At 36.3% G+C, this 20,959-nt stretch overlaps 1 protein-coding gene across 2 annotated transcripts in view; it reads right to left on the bottom strand.

The window, feature by feature from the left end:
* The window catches only part of NTNG1 (netrin G1), a 318,816-nt gene that overhangs the window by 53,020 nt on the left and 244,837 nt on the right, over positions 1-20,959 (bottom strand). Inside the window, exon 5 of one of the 2 annotated variants that reach the window (XM_068538092.1) lies at positions 14,672-14,737. The exons of the other annotated variant lie outside the window; for it this stretch is intronic. Within the exon in view, the coding sequence (XP_068394193.1) occupies positions 14,672-14,737 (66 nt within the window). The remainder of the gene's footprint in view (positions 1-14,671; positions 14,738-20,959) is intronic. 2 annotated transcript variants of the gene reach the window in all.

Below are 20,959 nucleotides of genomic sequence, written 5' to 3'. Positions count from 1 at the left end.
CATTATTTATTTCATGTTGAGTAAGTCAATTTTGAAGTTCAGCATTCTTAAGATACAAACATTTGTATGACTAAGAGTAACATACATAGGTAAAAATAAAACCAAATAAAGTCCAAAATGCTCTCTCCTTGTCTGGACTGATTTGCACTTAATAATTGGAGTTTTATTTTAAATTGGCATTTTCTATTTTAATGTGTGTATATACAGCAGTTGTTTAAAACATTTTTAAATGGCAATTTTGTTGTGGCTTTAAAAATACACACATACACACACACACTATAAGTATATACCTATAGCAAGACTACTATAATATGTTTCTTACTATTTAAAGTGTATAAGTTGACAATGAATCACCAACATTTCATAAGCCGGGGAGTAGAGTTACATCTGGCCAATACGAATTCACATACTGTGTTAGTCAATTAGCCCGTAACAACTGATTAATATAAAGTTTTAGATGTAAAAAAAAAGTAAACAAAATTTTTAGAAATGTGGAACATCTAAACCATGGTACATCTCAGTGGTTGTCATACAAAAGGTGGTAAGTGTAATGTGAGTCAGGAAAATAAGTGACAAGGAGAGGCGGGGTCTACAATCCACATTACATACAAATAATTTAGTTTAAAAAATATCATTTCTGGAACGATGGTCAATGGTAGATGTTGGGGTGATGAGGATGGCCTTGGAGAATTATATTTTATTCCATGAAACTAGGAAGAATATGCAGGACTGTTAGACTAAAAAACAACATGAAATGCTTTTGGAAGTCTGATTAAAAAGTTATACTACAGTTGATTTATAAGTATTAGAAGTGTCTTATGTTTGCTTTGTTTTACAGAAGGTACCTCTGATTACCTGATCTTGGGTTTCCAGGGGAATGAAAACAATAATACATCATAATTGGAGATATGTTTAGTAGCAACTGCTGAGCCCTGCATTTCATTCAGATGTCAAGCTTGTTATCAGGGATTATTAGCAGTGATTACCCAAGGTCACATATCCTCTAGCTTCCTGCTTAATGTTCGAGTTTATATGAAATGGAAGCATGCAAGGATGTCATCTTCATGAAATTGCTGCATCATACAGGCTAATCACATGCATCCTTGGAAACATGGCTGGCTTGGAATTTGTATGAAAGTGGGGAAATTTACCAGGAATCACAAAGCAGCGATCACTGTGACAACACGGAATAGCATGCATTTTATATTTGCCATAATATAAAATGATGCAAATAGTTTAAGACATCTATTTCAACACAGTCAACATTGTGTCAAAGATATGTGCTGTTCCCTCATAGCCAGGGTGGTGGATTTCATTGCCAATTGTTAAAGAAATGGCAAAGTGCCTTTTTCCCCCTTAAGTTTAGAGACAGCTTAGATGAAGCTCAAATTTTCAGAGATTAGTGCCTAATTCTGTGAAAGTGAATTGGGTAAATATCCATTCATTTTCATTAGTGCTTTCTATACAAAATGGCATTAAAATGAACTCTTAGCTACTTGTGGTATATCCTCTCAAATTTAATTCTCAGCCCTGCTGCAAGCCCTTTGGGAAACTTAAATGTAAAAAATAGCGAATAGGTTCGTGCTGCCCCATAGGGCAAACCCTGGTAATGGAGCCACAGGCTTCCAATGGCCTTCAGAGAGCAAACCTCAGCTTCTGTCTCATGCCCAGGCAGCCTGACAGCTCTGCCCTTGGTCCCTCAAGTGGGAAAAGTGGAAGCTATAACTCTTTTAGGAAACTTTTGTACGCTTATAGAAACTAAAGACAAAAGATAGACTGCACATAGCATATACCAGCTAGCCAAATTTTTCAGTTCATTCTTTAAAAACAATTTTACCCCTTAGGAAAGAGAAACAATTTAAGGAATTTTGGTATGTGGAGGTATACTGTAGCTAATTTTAATGGTATCTAAAAATACTCATCTTTGTGTTTATCTATATCCACTTGGTTTGAAGAGTACAAAATACTGAATAGGGATATGTTTACCTCAATAATATAAAATCCTCTCCAAGATTTATAACTTTAATTAACAAAGTTTCTAGAAAGGGAGAAAAGAACTGCGTTTGATTTTTTTTAAGTAGAAATAAATACAAGAATGTATATTAAGCTTTCCATTCATCTGTATTTTACATGATTTAAAAGACAAAAGCTGAATGGCAACTTCTTGTCTGTGGATAATCACATATGGATTTATAACAGAACTATGCCTCTTAGAATTAGACAGGAAGTGTGGATTTTGTAGTTTATAGATTACTTTAGAACAGGAAAAGGGGAGGACTTCATTAGAATAGAATACTTTGAGTAAAATATATTGGGATATTGTTAAGTTACCTGCTATGAGAAATTTTATGGAATAAAATCTTTTCTTTTAAGGTCTTTTTCTTTGATTTATTGAAAATAATATGAAATTGATATTGCAAAACATTTACATCTTATTGTAATGTTTTGTATTTTGAAAAAACTGATTAGGTTTTACTCCTGTATTCCTAGTGTTCCTATTTATTGTACCTTTTCCCTTGTTAACATATTTATAGTATGACATTTATATATTTTTACAAATGACATTCAGCAAAATGTAACTGCATTCAGAATTCAGACAGCTATGTGCCTTTTGGTTTTTATTAATATTCTCAAATCTTTGTAACCCAAATGTTATAAAGGCAATTGAACTTCTGTTCACAAGCTCATAGTGGAATTGCTGCTGTCATCCTAAAAACATACCATAAGTAAAAGTCTGACAAGCTTAGCTTTGCTAATTGTGTCAGGGTAGTTGGGAGAAAGCGTTCAAAAGCTTTGAAGTCAGGAAACTAACTCTTTACTAAAGCTGTATGATTTGGGTCAATTTGCCTTACTGTTCTCAACTAGAAAATAGGGGAAATTATCAGTGGAGTACTTACCACCATGGTTTTGTTAATGAGGATTAAGTAAAAACAAAACAAACAAACAAAAAACATACTTGCAAGTCAGTTCACAGTTTACCAAGTGTTTCCTGTGCATCCCATATGACACCAATTTGACCAGGAGTTTTCAACGACTTACCTAAGGCACACAGCTATTAAATAGCAAACTGGGACTTGAACCCAGCTCTCCAGCCTCTAAGTCCAGGGATTTCTCCACTAATTCACAAATAATAAGGAAGCACTTTGAAAATTAGAACATACTATAGACATAAGCAGTATTATAAAAACTTGGCCCATTTTAACTGAAAAAAACTTGTCCAGCTATTTTAAATGACACTTGGCAAATAACTATATAACCTTGACAATCCAATCAGAAAACAATGATTCCAGAATTGCAGATTGATTTGATTTCTTTTTGATGAAAAGATCACCTTTCATTTTTCAGCTTGTGTATTCTATCTAGTCTTTATGTGAAAAAAATCTACCTTTAACATTGGTTGCCTATGTATTACCTATTGGTGTGGTAACAGATACATATGTACCCTTCACCATTTTGAATATATGCACTTCTTCAAAGTACATTATGAAGTGAAATTCCATTTCTTATTTCTTATTTTTCATCAGCTCCCTTTCTTAAAGATAGGTTCTACTATGCAAAAGGTAGGAGAAGCTTCTTTGGATGGGAAGGGCACCTGGTTCTCTCCAGTTGACATGATCAGTCATCACAGGGGGTGGAAAGAATGCTCAAGGGAATTCTGTGGCCCCAGTTTTCCAGGGCTCATGTACTTTGGAAGCTAAGAGAATTAATTGTCTTGAATAGTTTTGAAAAATTGCTTCTCCTTTTGAGGGCTATAGGAAAATTCAATAAGTGGAATTTCATTACTATGGATGGAAAAGCCAGGCAAACTTCTACATTACCAATTGCTAATGGCTTTCAATTCCAAATGGGAATATTTTAAATCAATATTAGTTGATTACCAATTATTTACAAAAGTTTTTATCCTAATCTCATATCTATAATTAAAAACCTTATAATGAGTTTACATTTTGAAAGCTGAGTGTACAACTTAAGACTTTAAGATCAGGTTGAAATGACCAGGTGTTAAGATTTCATGCAAAAAAAAAAAAGAAAGAAAGAAAAACAAAAAGAATTACTTCATCTCTTAAACATGACTTTTCAGCTCATCATCTTTAAAGCAACAATTAGACAAGGATTCAAAATACATCCCCCAACTATGATTTCAATCAGCACAAGTGAAATCTTTAAGTCTACCACAAGGATGTTTTCTCCATTGAGAAAGTTCATTCTGGCTCAGCTGTGGTGCAAATCACCAGCCTCTCCACCTTAAATAGCTCCCCATCTCGTGAAAGGCACAGAACAATAGCTGAAATTATAATGGAACTGACCTATGCACACATTCTCATCGTCCAGCTGTGCAGAAGCATTTCTGAAGTAGCCCAGCCTGCATAACTCACAGTGCTGCCCTCTAGTGTTGTGTTTACAGCTCACGCAAATGACTGTATTTAGCAGATCGATATAACTGCATCGATTGGAGTGGCCGAAGCATTCACAATCTTGCAAGGAAGAACAGAAATGTATACAGAGTGTATACAGTCGCAGAATAACAGCACACTACATGCTTGGATAAAATGAGAAGTGGAGAAAAGATGGCGGAATGGCATTACATGTATGTGATTCCACATGACACATGGTGACCGCAGGTGGTTGTGACTGGCATGGAAGTAGCATCTGTTTCAGGCAGGAGAGAAAGATTGGACATTCAGAACATGATCGGAGAGTGTTAATTCTTGGCAGACAATATGAACAGAAGCATTCGCAGGTGTATACCTTTTAAAATTTGGGAAGACTCTGTTTCCATTGATGCAAAAGTCTAATTTTTGCACATTGAAAACTTCACTGTCTTTGCATCACTCCCCTCATTTTCTCTTCATATTTGCAATCTTAAAAAAGAAGGAAGGATGAATGTCGGCATCTAAGGCCTGAGTCTGCCATCACCCATGGCTCCTTTGTTTAGAGTCTTACTATCATTTGTGTCAAGACAGTAACTCAGAGTTTCACAGAAGAAATCATGGCAAATTTAATAGGGATCTAGACAACTAAACAACTCTTTATTTTTGTTTTTTCCAAATGGTAAGAGGAGAAGATGACTTCTGTAAACCTTTCATCAGGCCAAATCTGCATGTTTGCTTATGTGTGAGAGAGAATACAAAAAACAGGGAGATGATTGGTATTAAAAAAGTGCTCTTAAGATTTCCTTTTCTTGCAAGTTTCAAGCTAAGTCTGCTACAAAAGAAGAGTCAGGCAGCTACTGTACCCTCAGATTGCTTTTCCTTTGTCTCCCCCAAATGTTGGAGGTGCCTCTGAGGCTTAGGGGTGATGGTGATAAGAACTAGACGAGGAGACGTAGGGAAGGGTGGAGGGTGACTAGATCGTCTCTTTTTTGCACCTCATCCAAAGCAAGTCATTAATCTAATTCAACCTTTTTAAAAGAAGTAAAAACAAAGCCTCTATTGGTGCAATAGCTACTGAATCAGACAGAAAAAAATGTGTGAGAAGTAACTAGGTGGGGAATCTCTTTCGTCTCCTCAAATATGGGGGCAGGCCTAGCTCACATTTATAAGGGGGGTCAATTATGAAATTGCAAACCTTGTTTGCCTAAAAATATCCCTCTCATTAATGTCTGGCTTTTATTTTATCCCACCAGGAAGCCAAACACAGTCACTATTTGAGCTCATTTATTCATTCACTCAATAAGTAATATATTCGGTTGGTCTATGTGTCAGGCACTATGTGAGGTACTGAGTTACTCTTTTGGCCTAGATTAAAATTTTGGAAGTATTGCATTTGATGACCAGAGTAAAAATGAGTAAGTGTTGTCAAAATTAATAAGGAAGGGTGATTATCTTTTTTTTTTTTTTTTCTATTGGGTTGGCCAAAAAGTTCATTTGGGTTTTTCTATAAGATGTTACAGAAAAACCCCAACGAACTTTTTGGCTAACCCAATAACTTAACATACTGACACTCATCAGAACAGTGTGGATTCATTCGTATGAGAGCCAGTTACTACAGTAGAGAGCTGAGGTCAAGGTCCCAACAGAATGAAATCAAATTTGGATAGAAGCAGAGGAGGACACTGGAAATGGTGAAGAGTGGAAGACACCCAGGAATAGGGTTAGCACCTTGGAGAACCCGGATGCTTAAAAGAAAGGCAAGAAGAATGGGAGGTTCCTGAAGGCAAGCCCCTGCCTTTACAGGAGGCTAGTTTTGTCACGGTGTGCATGTGTGCTAGGGGTGGGGAGTGTGGGTGGGGAGTTGGAGGAACCAGCGGGAGAAGGAGAGTTCTGGGAGAAGGAGGCCATATGGGAGATGGGGTAAGAAAATCCTGCAAAAATTTTGTAGTTAAGACATGCCAAATTAATAATAATAATAGCAACAAGAAAGATAATAGAATTACATATCACCAAATTAAATTCTCTTAGAAAACAAGCATTTCACCCCCATACATTCTATCTCGCTGAGTTCAACCTTGTTTAAGCTGGCATTTCTGACTCCCTAGGAAACCTAAAGGGCCTCTCCAACCTTCCTTAGTTGAGGGTTCGGAACAGGGAGAATCTTTCTGGCCTGGAGCCACCTCAGAGTAGTAGTTGCAGGGAGGAGACCCATGTCCCAAATCTAATTGCTTCCCAAGGACTTCTTCAGAGGTGCCTGGAATTCCAGAGGCGTGGGCACACACACCCTGTCCTCAGGCTCTCCCTCTCTAGAAGAGGCCCCTAAGTGGTTACTGTTCTTCACATAACCCCATCCTAGGTTGGTTCTTGGTGTACCTAATATAATTAATCCAGATTTTTTCAAAAGAATCTTTTATGTGCATAAATTCATCCTAGGAACTTTTAAAACCACATAGAAGTAAGTCCTTGTTGTCAAGAAGCTTGTTTAGTGGGTAAGACAAACATGTGCTCAGATAACTAGAAAAAAAAGAGGACGTGCTTAAAAACAAAAACAAAAACAAAAACAAACAGAGACACAAAGTGATATAAGGTGAAATTCATTTCACTTGAGGAGAATTAGGAAAAACTAAGTTAAAACTAAATCTTCCATGAGGGCCAGTAAGGTTTATTTAACAAAAAAAAAAAAAAAAAAAAAGGAGGAAATGAGCATTTCCAGTGAAAGGAATAGAGTGTGCAAAGACATGACATTGGGAAATGGGAGAGAACAGGGCTGGAGAAGTATCATAACATGGTTCCTTTGTGGATAAGATCTACCCAATAGCCAATACTATTGGAAGTATTGAATGGTTCCTTTGTGGATAAGATCTACCCAATGCTGGGCTTCATCTGACAAAGCTTTACTCACCAAAAAACGTGTCTGTAGACATCCAAGTTCAATCAAGACCCAATTCATGAATCTCTGTAGACACTGTTACCTACTATTCTTTGAATTTAATGAATAGTATGCATTTCTGTGACATTCACTATTTGTTTCTGGGTTTTGTTTGAAAATCAATTTATTAATTTTGATAGGAGAGTTAAATAATGTAAATTCTATAAATAATTATATACAAAACCATACACAGCTAAACACTCAATATCACAAACTTCTTCCAGAAGATAAGTGGATACTTTAAATGTCTTATAACCTAAGAAATGAGCTAATAGTAACTTTATACCTTTAAAACTTCTAAGACTCTTCTGAGACTTTGATAAAGCTGTCTTCTCTGACCATGGTGTATTTGAGAATATAAAATGATAAAAAGATCTTTGAAAGTGATTTGAAACACATGAGAGCACTATATAAATGCAAGACATTTCAGATGTAATTGTTAGACTGCTGTATTATTTTTCAGTTTTCTGTTAATTTCCCACTCTTTAGGAACTGTTCTTTCCACATAGGCCCAGAATCCATGAATGATCATTAATGATAGAGTTAGAGCTGCACTATCTTATTAAGATCCTGAAGGGATGATATTAATAGTTCAATAATTCTTTGATCCTCTAATTCACTGACCTACCATTTCCTCCTTTCCCTTTTTACAAAATATAGAGTTCATGGTCCATTCTTACAATCATTTCCTTTTATATGCTCTCATCTCCCTCACCCTCAACCCCCCGGCCCCAATTACAGTCTCCTGGGAAAATCTGATCCTGGTTAAATCCAACTCTCCACTTCTCCATGCCTACACCCCAGCAGCTAAATGTGGCTGGAGTTTTTCTCCAACTATTTTGAAACAAGTCTCACTTTAAATTCATGACCATAAACTTCAATAAGGCCCTCAGGGCATTCTGGCAACGCTTCCTGAACCAGGAGGCTTCTGGGCCACCACTCTCTCTTGGTTCACCTCCTTCCCCACCTACCATTGCTTCTTCCTCTCTTCTGCTTTTTGTTGTATCTTCTCAAATGACCCAGGGCTTAGCCCTTGGACCTCTTGGCTCTTTAGGCTCACTAAGAGCCAGGGTTTTTTACCCAACCTCATGACTACATAAACCATCAATATGCTGACCTTTCCAAAATAGTTATTTCCAGCCTGGACCAACTTCCCAGTTAGTTAGTGAGACTTCATCCAGACTAATATATTCAACTGCCTTCTTAATGTCTCCATTTGGACATTTAATAGATATCTCAACTTTAACATGTTCAAAACTGAGCTCATAGGTTACCTTCCCAAGCCTGCCACTTACATGGGTAGCCGGCTCTGTCTCAGTAAATGACAACTCTATTCCTCCAATTGCTTAGGTCAAAATTCCTGGAGTTGTTCTTGACACCAATCTTTTTCTCATCCCTCTCTACCCACGCCCCCAACCAATCAATCAGCAGATCCTCTTGACTACACGTTTAAAATACATTCTAAATCTCACCACCTCTCACCATCTCATCTTTAGTTAAGGGCACTTGGATTATTGCTGTTGTCCTCAAACTGCTTCCCTGGCTTCCATCCTTGTGACAGTCTCCTCCACACAGCAGTCAGAGTGACTCTTTTAAAACTTAAATTAGGTCATGACATCCTTTTGCCCATAATCCTAATGGCTTCCTGCCTCATTCAGAATAAAAGGCAGAGTTTGAATTCATTCATTCCCAATTGATCTGGGCTCATTGCTATCACTCTCCTCCTCACTCGCTGTACAATACTTTCAGGTTGCTCTGCAAACATGCCAAGCACTTCCCCAGGGCCTTTGCATTTGCTGTTACCTCTGTCTGGCCTACTCCTCCCCCAGACTTCCCTATGACTTGCTTCATCACTTTGTTTTTAGGTCTTGCTCAAAGAAAATGCTGTGACTACTCTATGTGAAATAACAGCTCCTGACCCAAAGACATTAATCCCCCCTCCCACATTTACTAATCCTGTTTAATTTTTTTGTAGAACCTAGAGTATCTGAAGACTAAATTAAAAAAAAAAATTTCTCCCCTATACTTTGAGTGTAAAGACATGCGTGCAGACTGTGTCCATTTTGTCCACAGATGTAAACAGAACTCAAAATACTAAGCACTCAAAACATGTTGTCGAATGAATGAATCAATGAGTCAACAAATCAGTGATGATCCTGAGGCATCTTACTTTGGGAAACAGAGGAAGACACAGAGGAAAGTTATGTTTAAATTCATTCCTCCACCATTCAAATTCTGTAAGAGAGTCTGGCTATATCCTAAATATGAAAGAGTTGAGAAAAACAACAGCCATACATCACACTATAACTGAGTTATTAAATATTTTAGCTGAAAATTGACTATATGTCTATGCAGATTAGTTTAGGTAGGAAAAAGGAGATTTCCAAAAATTGCTATGGTTTTATACACTTTTGCAATCTCAAATCACACTGTAGGCTATATTTTATTTTTCAGACAAGTTTTAATTACTGTTGTGTAAACAAGCTAACAGGGTTCTCTAAAACACATTTTCATGGTGAAGCATGGCATGCGTTGGCAATGCATATTTATTGAGGACCACCTTATACCAGGGGACAACTTGAACGAGGCCCAGTCCTAAGCGAGAATCATAGCCCTAGACCAACCAGCCATGTTGGACCATGAAGCCCAGTCCTGAAGAGTCCAGTGCAGAGTTTCTCAACCTCAGCACTACTGACATCTTAGGCCAAATAATCCGTGGTTTTCCCATATGTTGTAGGATATTCAGAAGCATTCCTGGCCTCTACCCACTAGAAGCAGTAGCAACTCCCAAGCTGTGACAACCAAAAGTTCCCTGGGGGAGCAAAATCCTCCATCTGATGTATATGACATCATATAAGGCAGTTATGATAATATGGTACGTAAGAACTGACTAGTTAAGCGAGCAGCATTTTAGAAGAAGGAGAGTTCAAAGTTGTCTTTCTAGATCAGGAAAGATCCAAACCTCTTCTAAGGTTTAAAGACACTTTCTGACTGAGACTGGCTGGGGAAGGCTTGGGGAGGTAAGAGTTATAGAAAAACAAAAGGTTGGAGAGAAAGAGAATGAAAGAAAAAGAATATTAAGAATAGGAAGGGGGGTGTTTGTTAAATGTCTTGGTGTCTTCTTTCTTACTATTCTCCATGTTGCCTCTAATTCCATTATTACGTCACCAATGTTCCGTAATATGACATATGTTACGGAATATAAGATAAAGTACTCTGAATGTGGCACAGCTAGGTTTATTTATATATGTTGGGGCCAAATGAGGAAAGTTTATTCAAAGTCAGAGCTGGTGGAAATTTACTGTAGTCACTCAAAAAGAAAGGATTTGGAAAAAAAGACTTTAGATAGACAGAAGGCGAAGGAATTAGAATTCTTATAAAGTATTTTCCCTTCACTACATTAGCAAAGTCACAAGCCTCCAGGGGCCTCCCCCAGGGATGGGAATGAAGTGGCTGCAGCATTTTCCTGATTCTTACCCACCCCCAACTCTGTCTTGCAACCTTAGGTAGCTTTTGAAGCCCTTCCATGTACATCATTTGATAACAATCTGGATTATTCTATGATAAATCTACTTCATTAGGTGGCTTCTTCCTGCCTGTGGAAATGTGTTCAGATCTCATTAGTGCTGTGACCCCAAGAAACTAGAGATTCAATGATACAGGGTCAAATTTCAGGTCAAGAGTCCTCTTGTATATCCAGTGCTTGATGTGACAGAAAAAAGATGGACTCTATAAGGTCCCTAATGCTTCCTTTCTCCTTCACCTCTTTGGTTTCTCTGTGTAGGTTTGCATATCATAGATAAGGAGGGACATCCCTACTGTGGCATCAACGACTAGCTTATTATATGCACACATGCCCAAATAGGCTTGACACCCCATGAACTTGTGGCTGCTCTGTTCCTAAGGAACTTCGTTCCCCAAATTTCAAATCCACTTGGATTCCCCTCAAAAGGGCACTGCCAATGTTTGATATGTAAAAGTACATTGTGAGGAAAGTTTAAGACATGGTTTAAATATCATCGGTTTCCCTTTTCCATCTTCTGACCAGCTTCCTCCTTTTCTCTATATGACACAGAAGGAACAATTCAAGTTGGTTAAAATCTGGAAAATGATTTGACTCTTTTCAATAAGGAATAGGGAAGCTATTATGGTCATTTTCACCAAGTGGGTCAAACCAAATTCAGGTATTGTTAATAAATATATTTCTTTGTAAGAGGTGTTTCATGAAAAAAAACCCCCAAAACTCCCTAAAACATGACATATACCCAACAGTCAAGGGTGGAAAACAAGACACACCTGTCACATAGGACATTTAAAGGAAAATGGTGAAATAAAAACAGAAGTCTTTATGTTTCCTGAAAAATCTTCAGTCTGTGAATGACAGATGCTAGCTGGAATGGGCCATTCATGAGTCACAGATGAGATTCTGCTCACTTTCATTTAAAGAAAGTAATGTAACTATTATTTTTGGGTCATAATCAATGCTTAACCCAGTGTAGTTCTTCACTGGTATTTGTTCAAATTCATTTCAAACAATATTTGGAAGTAGAAATGCCAAGGTATTTCATTTGTCAAATGGGCACCATACATGAACCTACCATTCTGTTCTCATGAAAAGCATCCTTGAAACTCACTGTAAGTGAGTTTCCTTATTTTCAATGCAAATGAGTGACAATGTTAATACTCTAACATTCATGTTCCAAACAGGAACCTAAAGTGTTATAATTCTTATTCACACATTAATCTTTCAGAAAACAAATATTGCAGCATTTTAAATTTGCAGCAGTCAAATTTCTGAGTGAATCATTTTTTTTCCTCTTACAGATGACATTCTCAGTACTGTTTGATGCATTGATCGTTATCAGTCAACATGCCTCACCAATAAGCTGATGGGTACACTTCACAGATATTCCAGATTCATACAGTGTAATGTTTCACAACACATAACACCATGAAATCACTGTATGAATCCAAGAATTCCTACCTCTCTTGTGGTTTGCAACTTGAACAGAAGAAACTGTTGACAAAGCTAATTTGGGAGCAACTGGATAGGTTTAAAAGAATGAACAGCACATTAGAAACAATAGTGAAACGTTCAAATTGTAATTACTTATCATCAACACGCTTGAAAAGTGGCCCTATATGAAGAGAATATTTGTATTTGTTGTTTCTGGGAGTTTGCTTCAATCACAAAGGAAGTCTTGTATTTGGCTGAAAATGGTTTGACCTTGTCAGTAATAAAGTTTAGAGGCTTTATTTTCAGAGGCAAAAGAATTACCATTTAAATCAAGAATCCAGTTATGCAGAGATTATTCCAATAACAATATGGATATTAGGATCCCCTACTGTTCTTCTCTTAAAATAGTAGTTGCGTTGTTGAGTTACTTAGCAATATCATTGCCTCAATTCACCTTGTCTTTCTCTCTGTGTAACCATATCTCATCTACATATAAACCAGTTAGATTATTTTTGCTGAATTGATTAGACATGACAGATAGTCACAATGGTCAACCATTCAGCGGACTCTGGATCTCAGTCTCAGAGTCACCTCGAATCTGTCCACCTTTCAAAAATGTAGTCTTTTTCTCAACATTTATTACCTATATGATATCAGTTTGTTAATGGCAGGAATTTCTGTCTAAGTTTGCCTGCCTTTCTTTTCCAATTGTTCCTGAAGTGTTGCTTGTGAAAATAGCAAAAACAAGATAGAGCCTGATGTTCTTTGCAGATGTTGACCAGATAAATTATGTTTGCACAGAACTGACCTCTGCTAGAAAGTGCACCTTTAGCTAAAATGTCAAGTTCAAGCACTTTATTCAACTGTGAGCTTCTCAAATAAATTTATTTGAACTCTTTATCCACATTCTAAAAAAGTGCAACTGGCATTAACTAAAGATATTTCTGAAAGCTTTTAGTCTTGCGACACTCACAGAAAACATAGCAAAATAATTAAATGGGTCTGTTTCAGGTTTTAAACAATGCATAATCTTGTTCAGCACAAAACTTACTGTGGAGAAGTGTTAAGTCTTAGATCCTGTCTTGTATAATTTGTTGAGCTACGAAATTCAATGGGAAATATTGAGTGACAGTTCACTGAAGATGCTCTCATTGAACTTGCCAAGGAACAAAGCCACTAAACCTTCCCACAATCCTCATAGAATTATACTAATGGGTTGAGCTTGATCTGTATTTCTTCTTCCACATATGTATGCAGAAACTTGAAAAAATTCATTTGGAGCAGATGATTAAGATAATTCTATTTGCTAGTAATATATGTATCTAGGACAGTCTTGATTTCATCACTCTGATCAAGGACTGAAAATGCAGCCCTTCCAATTTGACTCCTCAACAAATTGCTAATATATTTTGTTTTGCTTAGCAGCTATTTCCTGGTTCCTCCTTTTGCTCATTTCCTCCTCCATCTGTATTCATTAGAGCTTAAAAGGAACATCCTGTATATAACAAAGGAAGGTGGAAGCCAAAGATGTGCCTTTTTTTTGTGAGAAGGAAAGACGCAAAAGAAGACAACTTTCTTTCAATATAAACTATTTATATATGTCTATGTATATCTATAGGCTAGACGTTAATGTAATTTTAACATTACACTGAATCTTATGAATTTTATTGGTCAGTTTTTAAAGGTTCTATTTCTTCCTGTGTAATCACACTGCTGTCTGTCAGTTTCTTTCATTTATTTATTTATTTATTTATTATGTTAGAAGTCAGAAAATAATTACTGCTCTAAGGACAGAGAGAAAACAGGTTGTTCTTAATCCTGGCAGAAATTATTGGTAATTCATAAAGGATAAAAGAGGGAAAGCCTCGGCAGAGAAAATACACTATGACGTTGAAGGGGGAAAGAGAGAGAGAGAGAGATCCAAATTCCTGTCAGTCAATATGGAACGACAGTTTAAAAAAAAAAAAACAAAAACAGGTCTTTTAGGGGTTGCAATACTGCCTTTATGTATTTTCCCTGACCCTCAATACAACTGACGTAACAGCCAGTTTACCAAAGCAAAGTAAAAGTGAGACAGTGGAAGGAAACCTGTGTCACTCACAAGTTTTTATGATATATTATTTATACTCCCCACTGTGATGGCAACCAAACTCTAGGCTTCTCTTGGGATGGCTGACATTCAATGTAAATTTGATAAAGTGCTTATAACTTTTATGCTTTCTAATTTTTTCTACATCTTTTACTATAATATTTCTGGGACACTTCATATTAGAAAAAAATATTTGAATTATGATTCTTTCAAAGACATGGCATTTATGATAATGCTCTTATTTAGTGCTAAAAAGTAGAATATGGGATTTTCCCCCTAAACATGTGGGATTTTATATCAGTAGGAATTTTACATGCTCCTACCTTGTTTTGGATTAGAAACCTCAAGGGAAGAAATATTCGGCCATATCCTATTAAACTTTGGAGGATCTGCATGCACCGGGAAAAATCAGGGTATGTTACTTTCAGCTATAATGTCATTTGGTCTAAACAGAAAACTGTATGGACAAAGACACAAACCACACATCTGCTTTTTAACTTGGTTGTGATGCACTTAATAAAACATACTCCCACACCAAACAAGAGCAAGCAATTGATGATTCCCAAAACATTGAATGGACATTAAATATATAGCCTGTTCCCTAACAAAGCCATATACATTAACTTGTGCAATAGAGTAGAGTGTTCTTACAAATAACCAAACAGGGACTTCAGCAATTCAAATCGTTATATGAAGCTGGTGCCTGAAACTAGAAGATAACAGGAAAGAAATAATTTCTCACTTGAGGATTCCATTCTCTGCAATTTATATTTACAGATACGAGCTTGTTACATTAGTCTTCAGGAGAGATTCTTTAGGGTATGTTTTAAGTGTGAGCCATTATCTCTGCAAAGAAGTGGATTTATTTCCTATTTTTATTTATGTGATTTCTCAGAGAAAGAAAGAGAAAGATGACTGGCGGTTCTGGCTTAAGGAGAATAGTCCAGGGTGCTTCCGATCATATCTAAGGTTTGTATGTATGGGTGTGTATATATTTTCTTTTTTTAAATATATATTTTCATGATGTTTCTAGCTCAAAATATATTTCTAAAGTTATTGGTTCCAATCTAATTATAAGCATTGTTAATTTAAGAATTAATGTTATTTCTTTCTTAGATTCACCTGTATTAAAAAAAAATGACTCTGGAAAAGCAGGAGAAGAGCCAGCTTTAAGATTGGGTGCTTTAAAGCTATTTTTGCTAAGGTACATAGGCCATGACAATTAAAGCAGTCATTTCATGACTCAAATCTACCATTCACTGAGATCAACTCAAAACCATATCTTTAGTGTGGTCCTTTGGGACCACCCAAGTCCACAAGGAGAGCTCTTGCCTCTAAACTCCTATAGCATATTACCTTATGTGCTCCTTATTTCTCACTGATATGTGGATAGGCGTAAGTTTCAATATTGCTAGTTTAAATTTTATGTCTATTTCTTGTCTCTGTAATTAGATTGAATCTCTTTGAGGAAGGGCAAAGCCTTCCAGAAGGCCTCAGTAAATATCTAATAACTGAGTAATTGATATCAAGTGGCTAGGCTACTGTAAACAGGTATTATCAGATTGTTTCCTCCATAATTAGATTATAGTGAATAACATTCTTGCAAGACATGGAACTTTCACTATAACTTTGGTTTTTTAACATTTGTTAGAAAAGCTGAACTACTGTTACTCTGTGTGTGTATGTGTGTGTGTGTATACACATAAAAGCAAAGGAAATCTTAATATTGATATTGCTGTATCCATCAAAATTTATGAATGAATAAAGAATGTAACAATTTTCCACATCTGTATCCAGGTGTTACTAAATAAATAGATATTTGGTAACATGTAGGCAAAATATGCAAGTTATTGACTGAATGTTAAGCCTACTTGAACTGCAATGATCACTTTTGAAAAACAAATGATTTCTAGAAATTGGGGTTTTTTTTTTAAAGGTTTTTTTATGTGGACCATTTTTAAAGACTTTATTAAATTTGTTACAATATTGCTTCTGTTTTACGTTTTGGTTTTTTGGCCCCGAGGCATGTGGGATCTTAGCTCCCCGACCAGGGATTGAACCTGCACCCCCTGCATTGAAAAGTGAAGTCTTAACCACTAGACCACCAGGGAGGTCCCTAGAAATTGTTTATTTAGAAGAGATTTCAAATCACTGTTATAGTTTTATATAGAAAATATATTTATTTATATTATTAGCATCAAATTAAGAAAAATTTAGTTCTTTTAAATGGTTCTCTCCATCTTTTTCCGTAAGAGAGGTAAATACAGGTCATATGTGGGGTGATGTTTGTAAACTTAATGTTAAGTATTCAGTGGCTTGACTTTCTTGATGAAATGAAAGTAATAATACAATTAATCGTTTTGTTAATAAGCTTTGCCAAAAAATTTAAGTAAAGACAAAAATTTTATACTAAATAAAAGTTAGAAGTGAGCTTTGAAAATTAATTTTATAAATTAAGCTTTATTCCATATTCTAATGTAATAAATATTTTACGTCTATATTTTAGTATACTCTTTTATGATTTTTCCCTAGGATGCTGAGGTTCCGTTTTGAGGATCTTCCTACATGTATAAAAAATTAATGTAGGTCATTCTACTTTTGAATTGTTAACTACTTGACCTGTATGAAATTATCAAGATAGACACCTCAGTTACAATCTGATCCCTACATGGAAGGTATTTTCTTCTTTATTGTGTACTTATGATAGTTTCTTGGGGGATGGGAGAGTGTAGCTTTTGTGTTTGCTTGGGAATATAATTAGACATTTTTTTCCAAATGATTTTCATTATGTGGGATGCCTAACCTTCCTGAAAAATTAAAACTCAGAGCCACCAGCAGTCATCATGTGGAAATCCTAATCTAATCTATACATATCTCTAGTGGGACAAAATTTTATGCGTGATGTCTTTTCCTTGGGAGGAAAAATGTCCTGAAAAAAAAAATATTGAAATTTGTGGACCCTAAACTTCTATAGCATGTTACTGTCTGTGCTTACATGTTTTAATATTTGGTCATCATGCAATTTTTAATTTAATATCTCATTTTAATTTTTTTAATTTTTATTTTGCTTTATAATTGCAAGGCAAAGTAAGAAAACAACTTAAAATTAGCCAGTTACTGTCTGGCTACTCTTGTTACTCGAAGATCCTGGCACATAAATATTCAGTCAAAGTTACTAACAAATGTTTAATTCCCAGAAGTAAATTAGGCACATTGGAGGGTATATTCGTTGTATAACTGGGACAAATTCTGTGTTATCATATTCAATGCTAATAAAAGTCTTTGCGTAACATGAAGCCTCTGAGAACTTTTAGCCAGTGGCCGCTTATTTCGAGTAGTTAGAAATTGCAAATACAAAAAAATATTATAATACGTCAAAGGTATTGGTATTGCTTCTAGGTGAACTGTTGCAGAATTTATTAATTTCATTCTTTCATGAATTAACTAAGGAATATCTTTGGGTCATATGAAGGTCTCAGAGTGGTAGTATGTTGCAAGGCAAAGGGTCCCTGGAATCAGAAGATAAGGGATCTGGTCCCAGTTCTGTTGAGTAGCTGTCTGGCTATTAATTCCTTGGACTTCAATTTCTTTACCTGTAAGATAAAGGTGCTGGACTAAAAGATCTCCATGGTTTCTCTCAGCCATTAAATCCCATCACTCCAATGGTTCTTTCCTGGTCTAGCAGTGTCACACTAAAGTTCACAGAAGGATGAAGCCTGTTGGAATGAAGCACATGCCCTTTGGAGAATCTAGGGGATTTAGGGGATTAAGAATCCCCTGTGTGGAGGGAAAATTATTGCTGCACGTTGTAACAGTGGACCTTTGACTATCATAGTGAAACCCAAACTGGAGTTAAGAAATTATTACTGAGGAAAGGGGAGGGATTATCATATGTGTCCAGTGGGACTATAGATGGCCAATCCTTCAAGAATAGCCTTTTATGGAAATCCCTACTTCTCAAGGCTCCTGGTCCCATACATCTGGGAAAATGGATTGAACTCATCTTGATGATCTCCAAAGACTTTGGCTTGAGGAATATGGAGACCAAGACTACATACTCAACCACCGCCCCCTTTAAAAAGAAACAAAATATCTGAAATGCCCATCTTATGCTGTTACTCTGTTGTCATTGCTAAAATTTCAAATTACATCTATGGGAAGCCTAGGAAATATCTATTTAGGGGAAATTTATTTAAGATATGGTGCATGTAAATAGAGCTTGGACTGGATTCAAATCCCATTTTTACCACTTGGACAAGTTCCTTCACTTCTCAGTGTCTAAGCTTTGTTATATGTAAAATGGGATAATGACACTACCTACTGGTTGTTGTCAAGGCTGAATGAATGAGTTAATATTTGCTTGTCATGGTAGTGATCATTTAAGAAACGTCAGTTCTTATTCTTTTTTTATTGAAGTATAGTTGATTTACAATGTCGTGTTAGCTCTTATTATTCTATTTGTGTTTGCTGTTGTAATAAACATATTACTGTAGTATAAACAGTTCTTACTGAATTGAAGTAGAGGTAATAATGTACTCCCCTTATTTCGTGAAATCTTAATTGTTCGCAAAGCAAGTGATTTGGATATGTAAAAATCTCACTTAAGATACAAGTTACTTTAGGGAATAATCTGGTTCTAGGGCCTACATTGATTAATACTATTGTTCAGAAAGCAATAGGAATTATTTTGGAATACCATGGAAAAGATTTGATTTTTAACACTTAACGATAAAATGTTCATTTTCAAGTTTCTTTCAGTTTAGAAGCACATCAATTTAGACTATGAACCAGATATATATATATCTTGCCTGAATTTTTTTTTTTTTTTCCGTTAAGGAGAGACTCAGAAAACTGTTATGCGACAATTTGGTTGTGGCACTTGAAACTCCTTTTCATGAATCAGAAAAACTGAGATTCTAGTTATAAAAATTAGACTTTGGTAGAAAGTTTTCCCCCTCTGTGCCCCAAGGAAAACTCTTTGCACTGTAAGTTGGAGAGAACTAGGTTAGAATTGCTAAACTTGACCATCTATTGCTGACACCATAGTGAATCAAGCTGAAAGGAAACTTGAAGCAGATTTATTTACATCAAGAAAGCTTTAGAGTTAGGGTTTTAGAATAGTGTCTTCTATCACACATTCACTCCCTTAGCATGATTCATAGGCAGCTTTCAACTCATTTTGTGGATACCCTTTAAAACCAAAGTAAATTGTGACTATGCTTTCCCATGTTTTTTCTTTTTTTCTAGAATAGTCTACTTTATAGTGTTTCATACATTAGTCATTTAATTAAATGAGAAAGGTGGATGAATTCTAAAGGGTCCTAGTTTGGAAATTGGACATTGAGCTAGAATCCTGCCTTGGCTACCAGATGACTTAGGTGATTCAATTAAGCCTTAGTTGCCTTGTCTGTAAAATGATGATGTTGGATGAGGGCTCTTTAAGTTTCCTAAAAAGACTAATTTTTACATAAGTTTTTGGATCTAAAATACAGTGGGAAACAGGGTGCCACCATGGATATGAAAAGCCACTGCTGAGAGGATGTTAGTGAGCCTTCATTAAACATCCTTCTTCTAGGAGTGTATGAGGAAAACGTCAGGAAGAGACAAAGTCACAAGGTCCCTTTGGATTTGTAGAGTTATTGCTCTTGTTCCTCAGGGAGTTTGGAAACCACATTATTGATGTCTACAAAGGAATCTATAGAAAACCCTAAAGCTCTTCAGAAGAAACCCCTAGGGCCTTGGAGGTAATCTTACCATCTTTACAGTGAGCTGCCGACTCTCAGAAATACAGCATCATTAAACTGCTGGGGAAGATACAGTTTAATGTAATAGTGGTAAGGCTGTCCTTGAGAGGGCACACAGAATTTTTTTGGCTATGAGCGACTATGTCAATAAAGTAAACATTTGGATTTTTACAGTCATAGAATATGTACAAGCATGTTTCACAATTCGCATAGCTAATTTCATGAACTGTCACATGTTCTATAATATATGGAACACCTTTACATTTCCCCTCTCCCTCAGCTTACTGAGGATGTTTATCATTGATGGTGGTAGAGGAAGGGCACATTTTAATGTAGCTTCTGTTGACCACACAGTGAGGTAACAGAAAATGAACTTCTGTTTTTCTCCAGGACACTAAAGTTTCCTGCGCAGAAATGGGTCAATTCAGGGATCAACAGGTCTAAGGTGCAATGTATTAGATTGAAAAGAGTCTGAAGTAGGAGTTAATAAATCTAGAATTTTTCTTTCTAACGTCTTCCACCTTGTATAATGTTACAAGCACAGCTTTCAGAGTCAGACAGGACTTCCTGGCCGTATTACATTTGGTAAGTTACTCAGACACTCTGAGCCTCCGATTCACCATTTGTAAAATGGAATTCTGTAGACATGTGGGGACATTTCCCTCCAGTTCCCAGGAAGTGGAGCAGTTAGCTGGCCAGCTCTCTATTTATATTCTAAGAGGTCTTCGGTGATACCCCACTCTTAGTTCACAGTTACATGTTGGAAGGTTCATCATAGGACCTTTCAGAGATCTTGGCAAATCTTTGTTTAAGCTAGGAATTTCCAGATGCCCGCACACAGAGATAACAGCAAAGGTACAGATATCA

Source organism: Eschrichtius robustus, chromosome 3 (genome assembly GCF_028021215.1).
Source record: "Eschrichtius robustus isolate mEscRob2 chromosome 3, mEscRob2.pri, whole genome shotgun sequence".
NCBI lineage: Eukaryota > Metazoa > Chordata > Mammalia > Artiodactyla > Eschrichtiidae > Eschrichtius > Eschrichtius robustus.
Note: the sequence above shows the minus strand (reverse complement) of the source record. Positions and strands in the feature narration are given on the sequence as shown.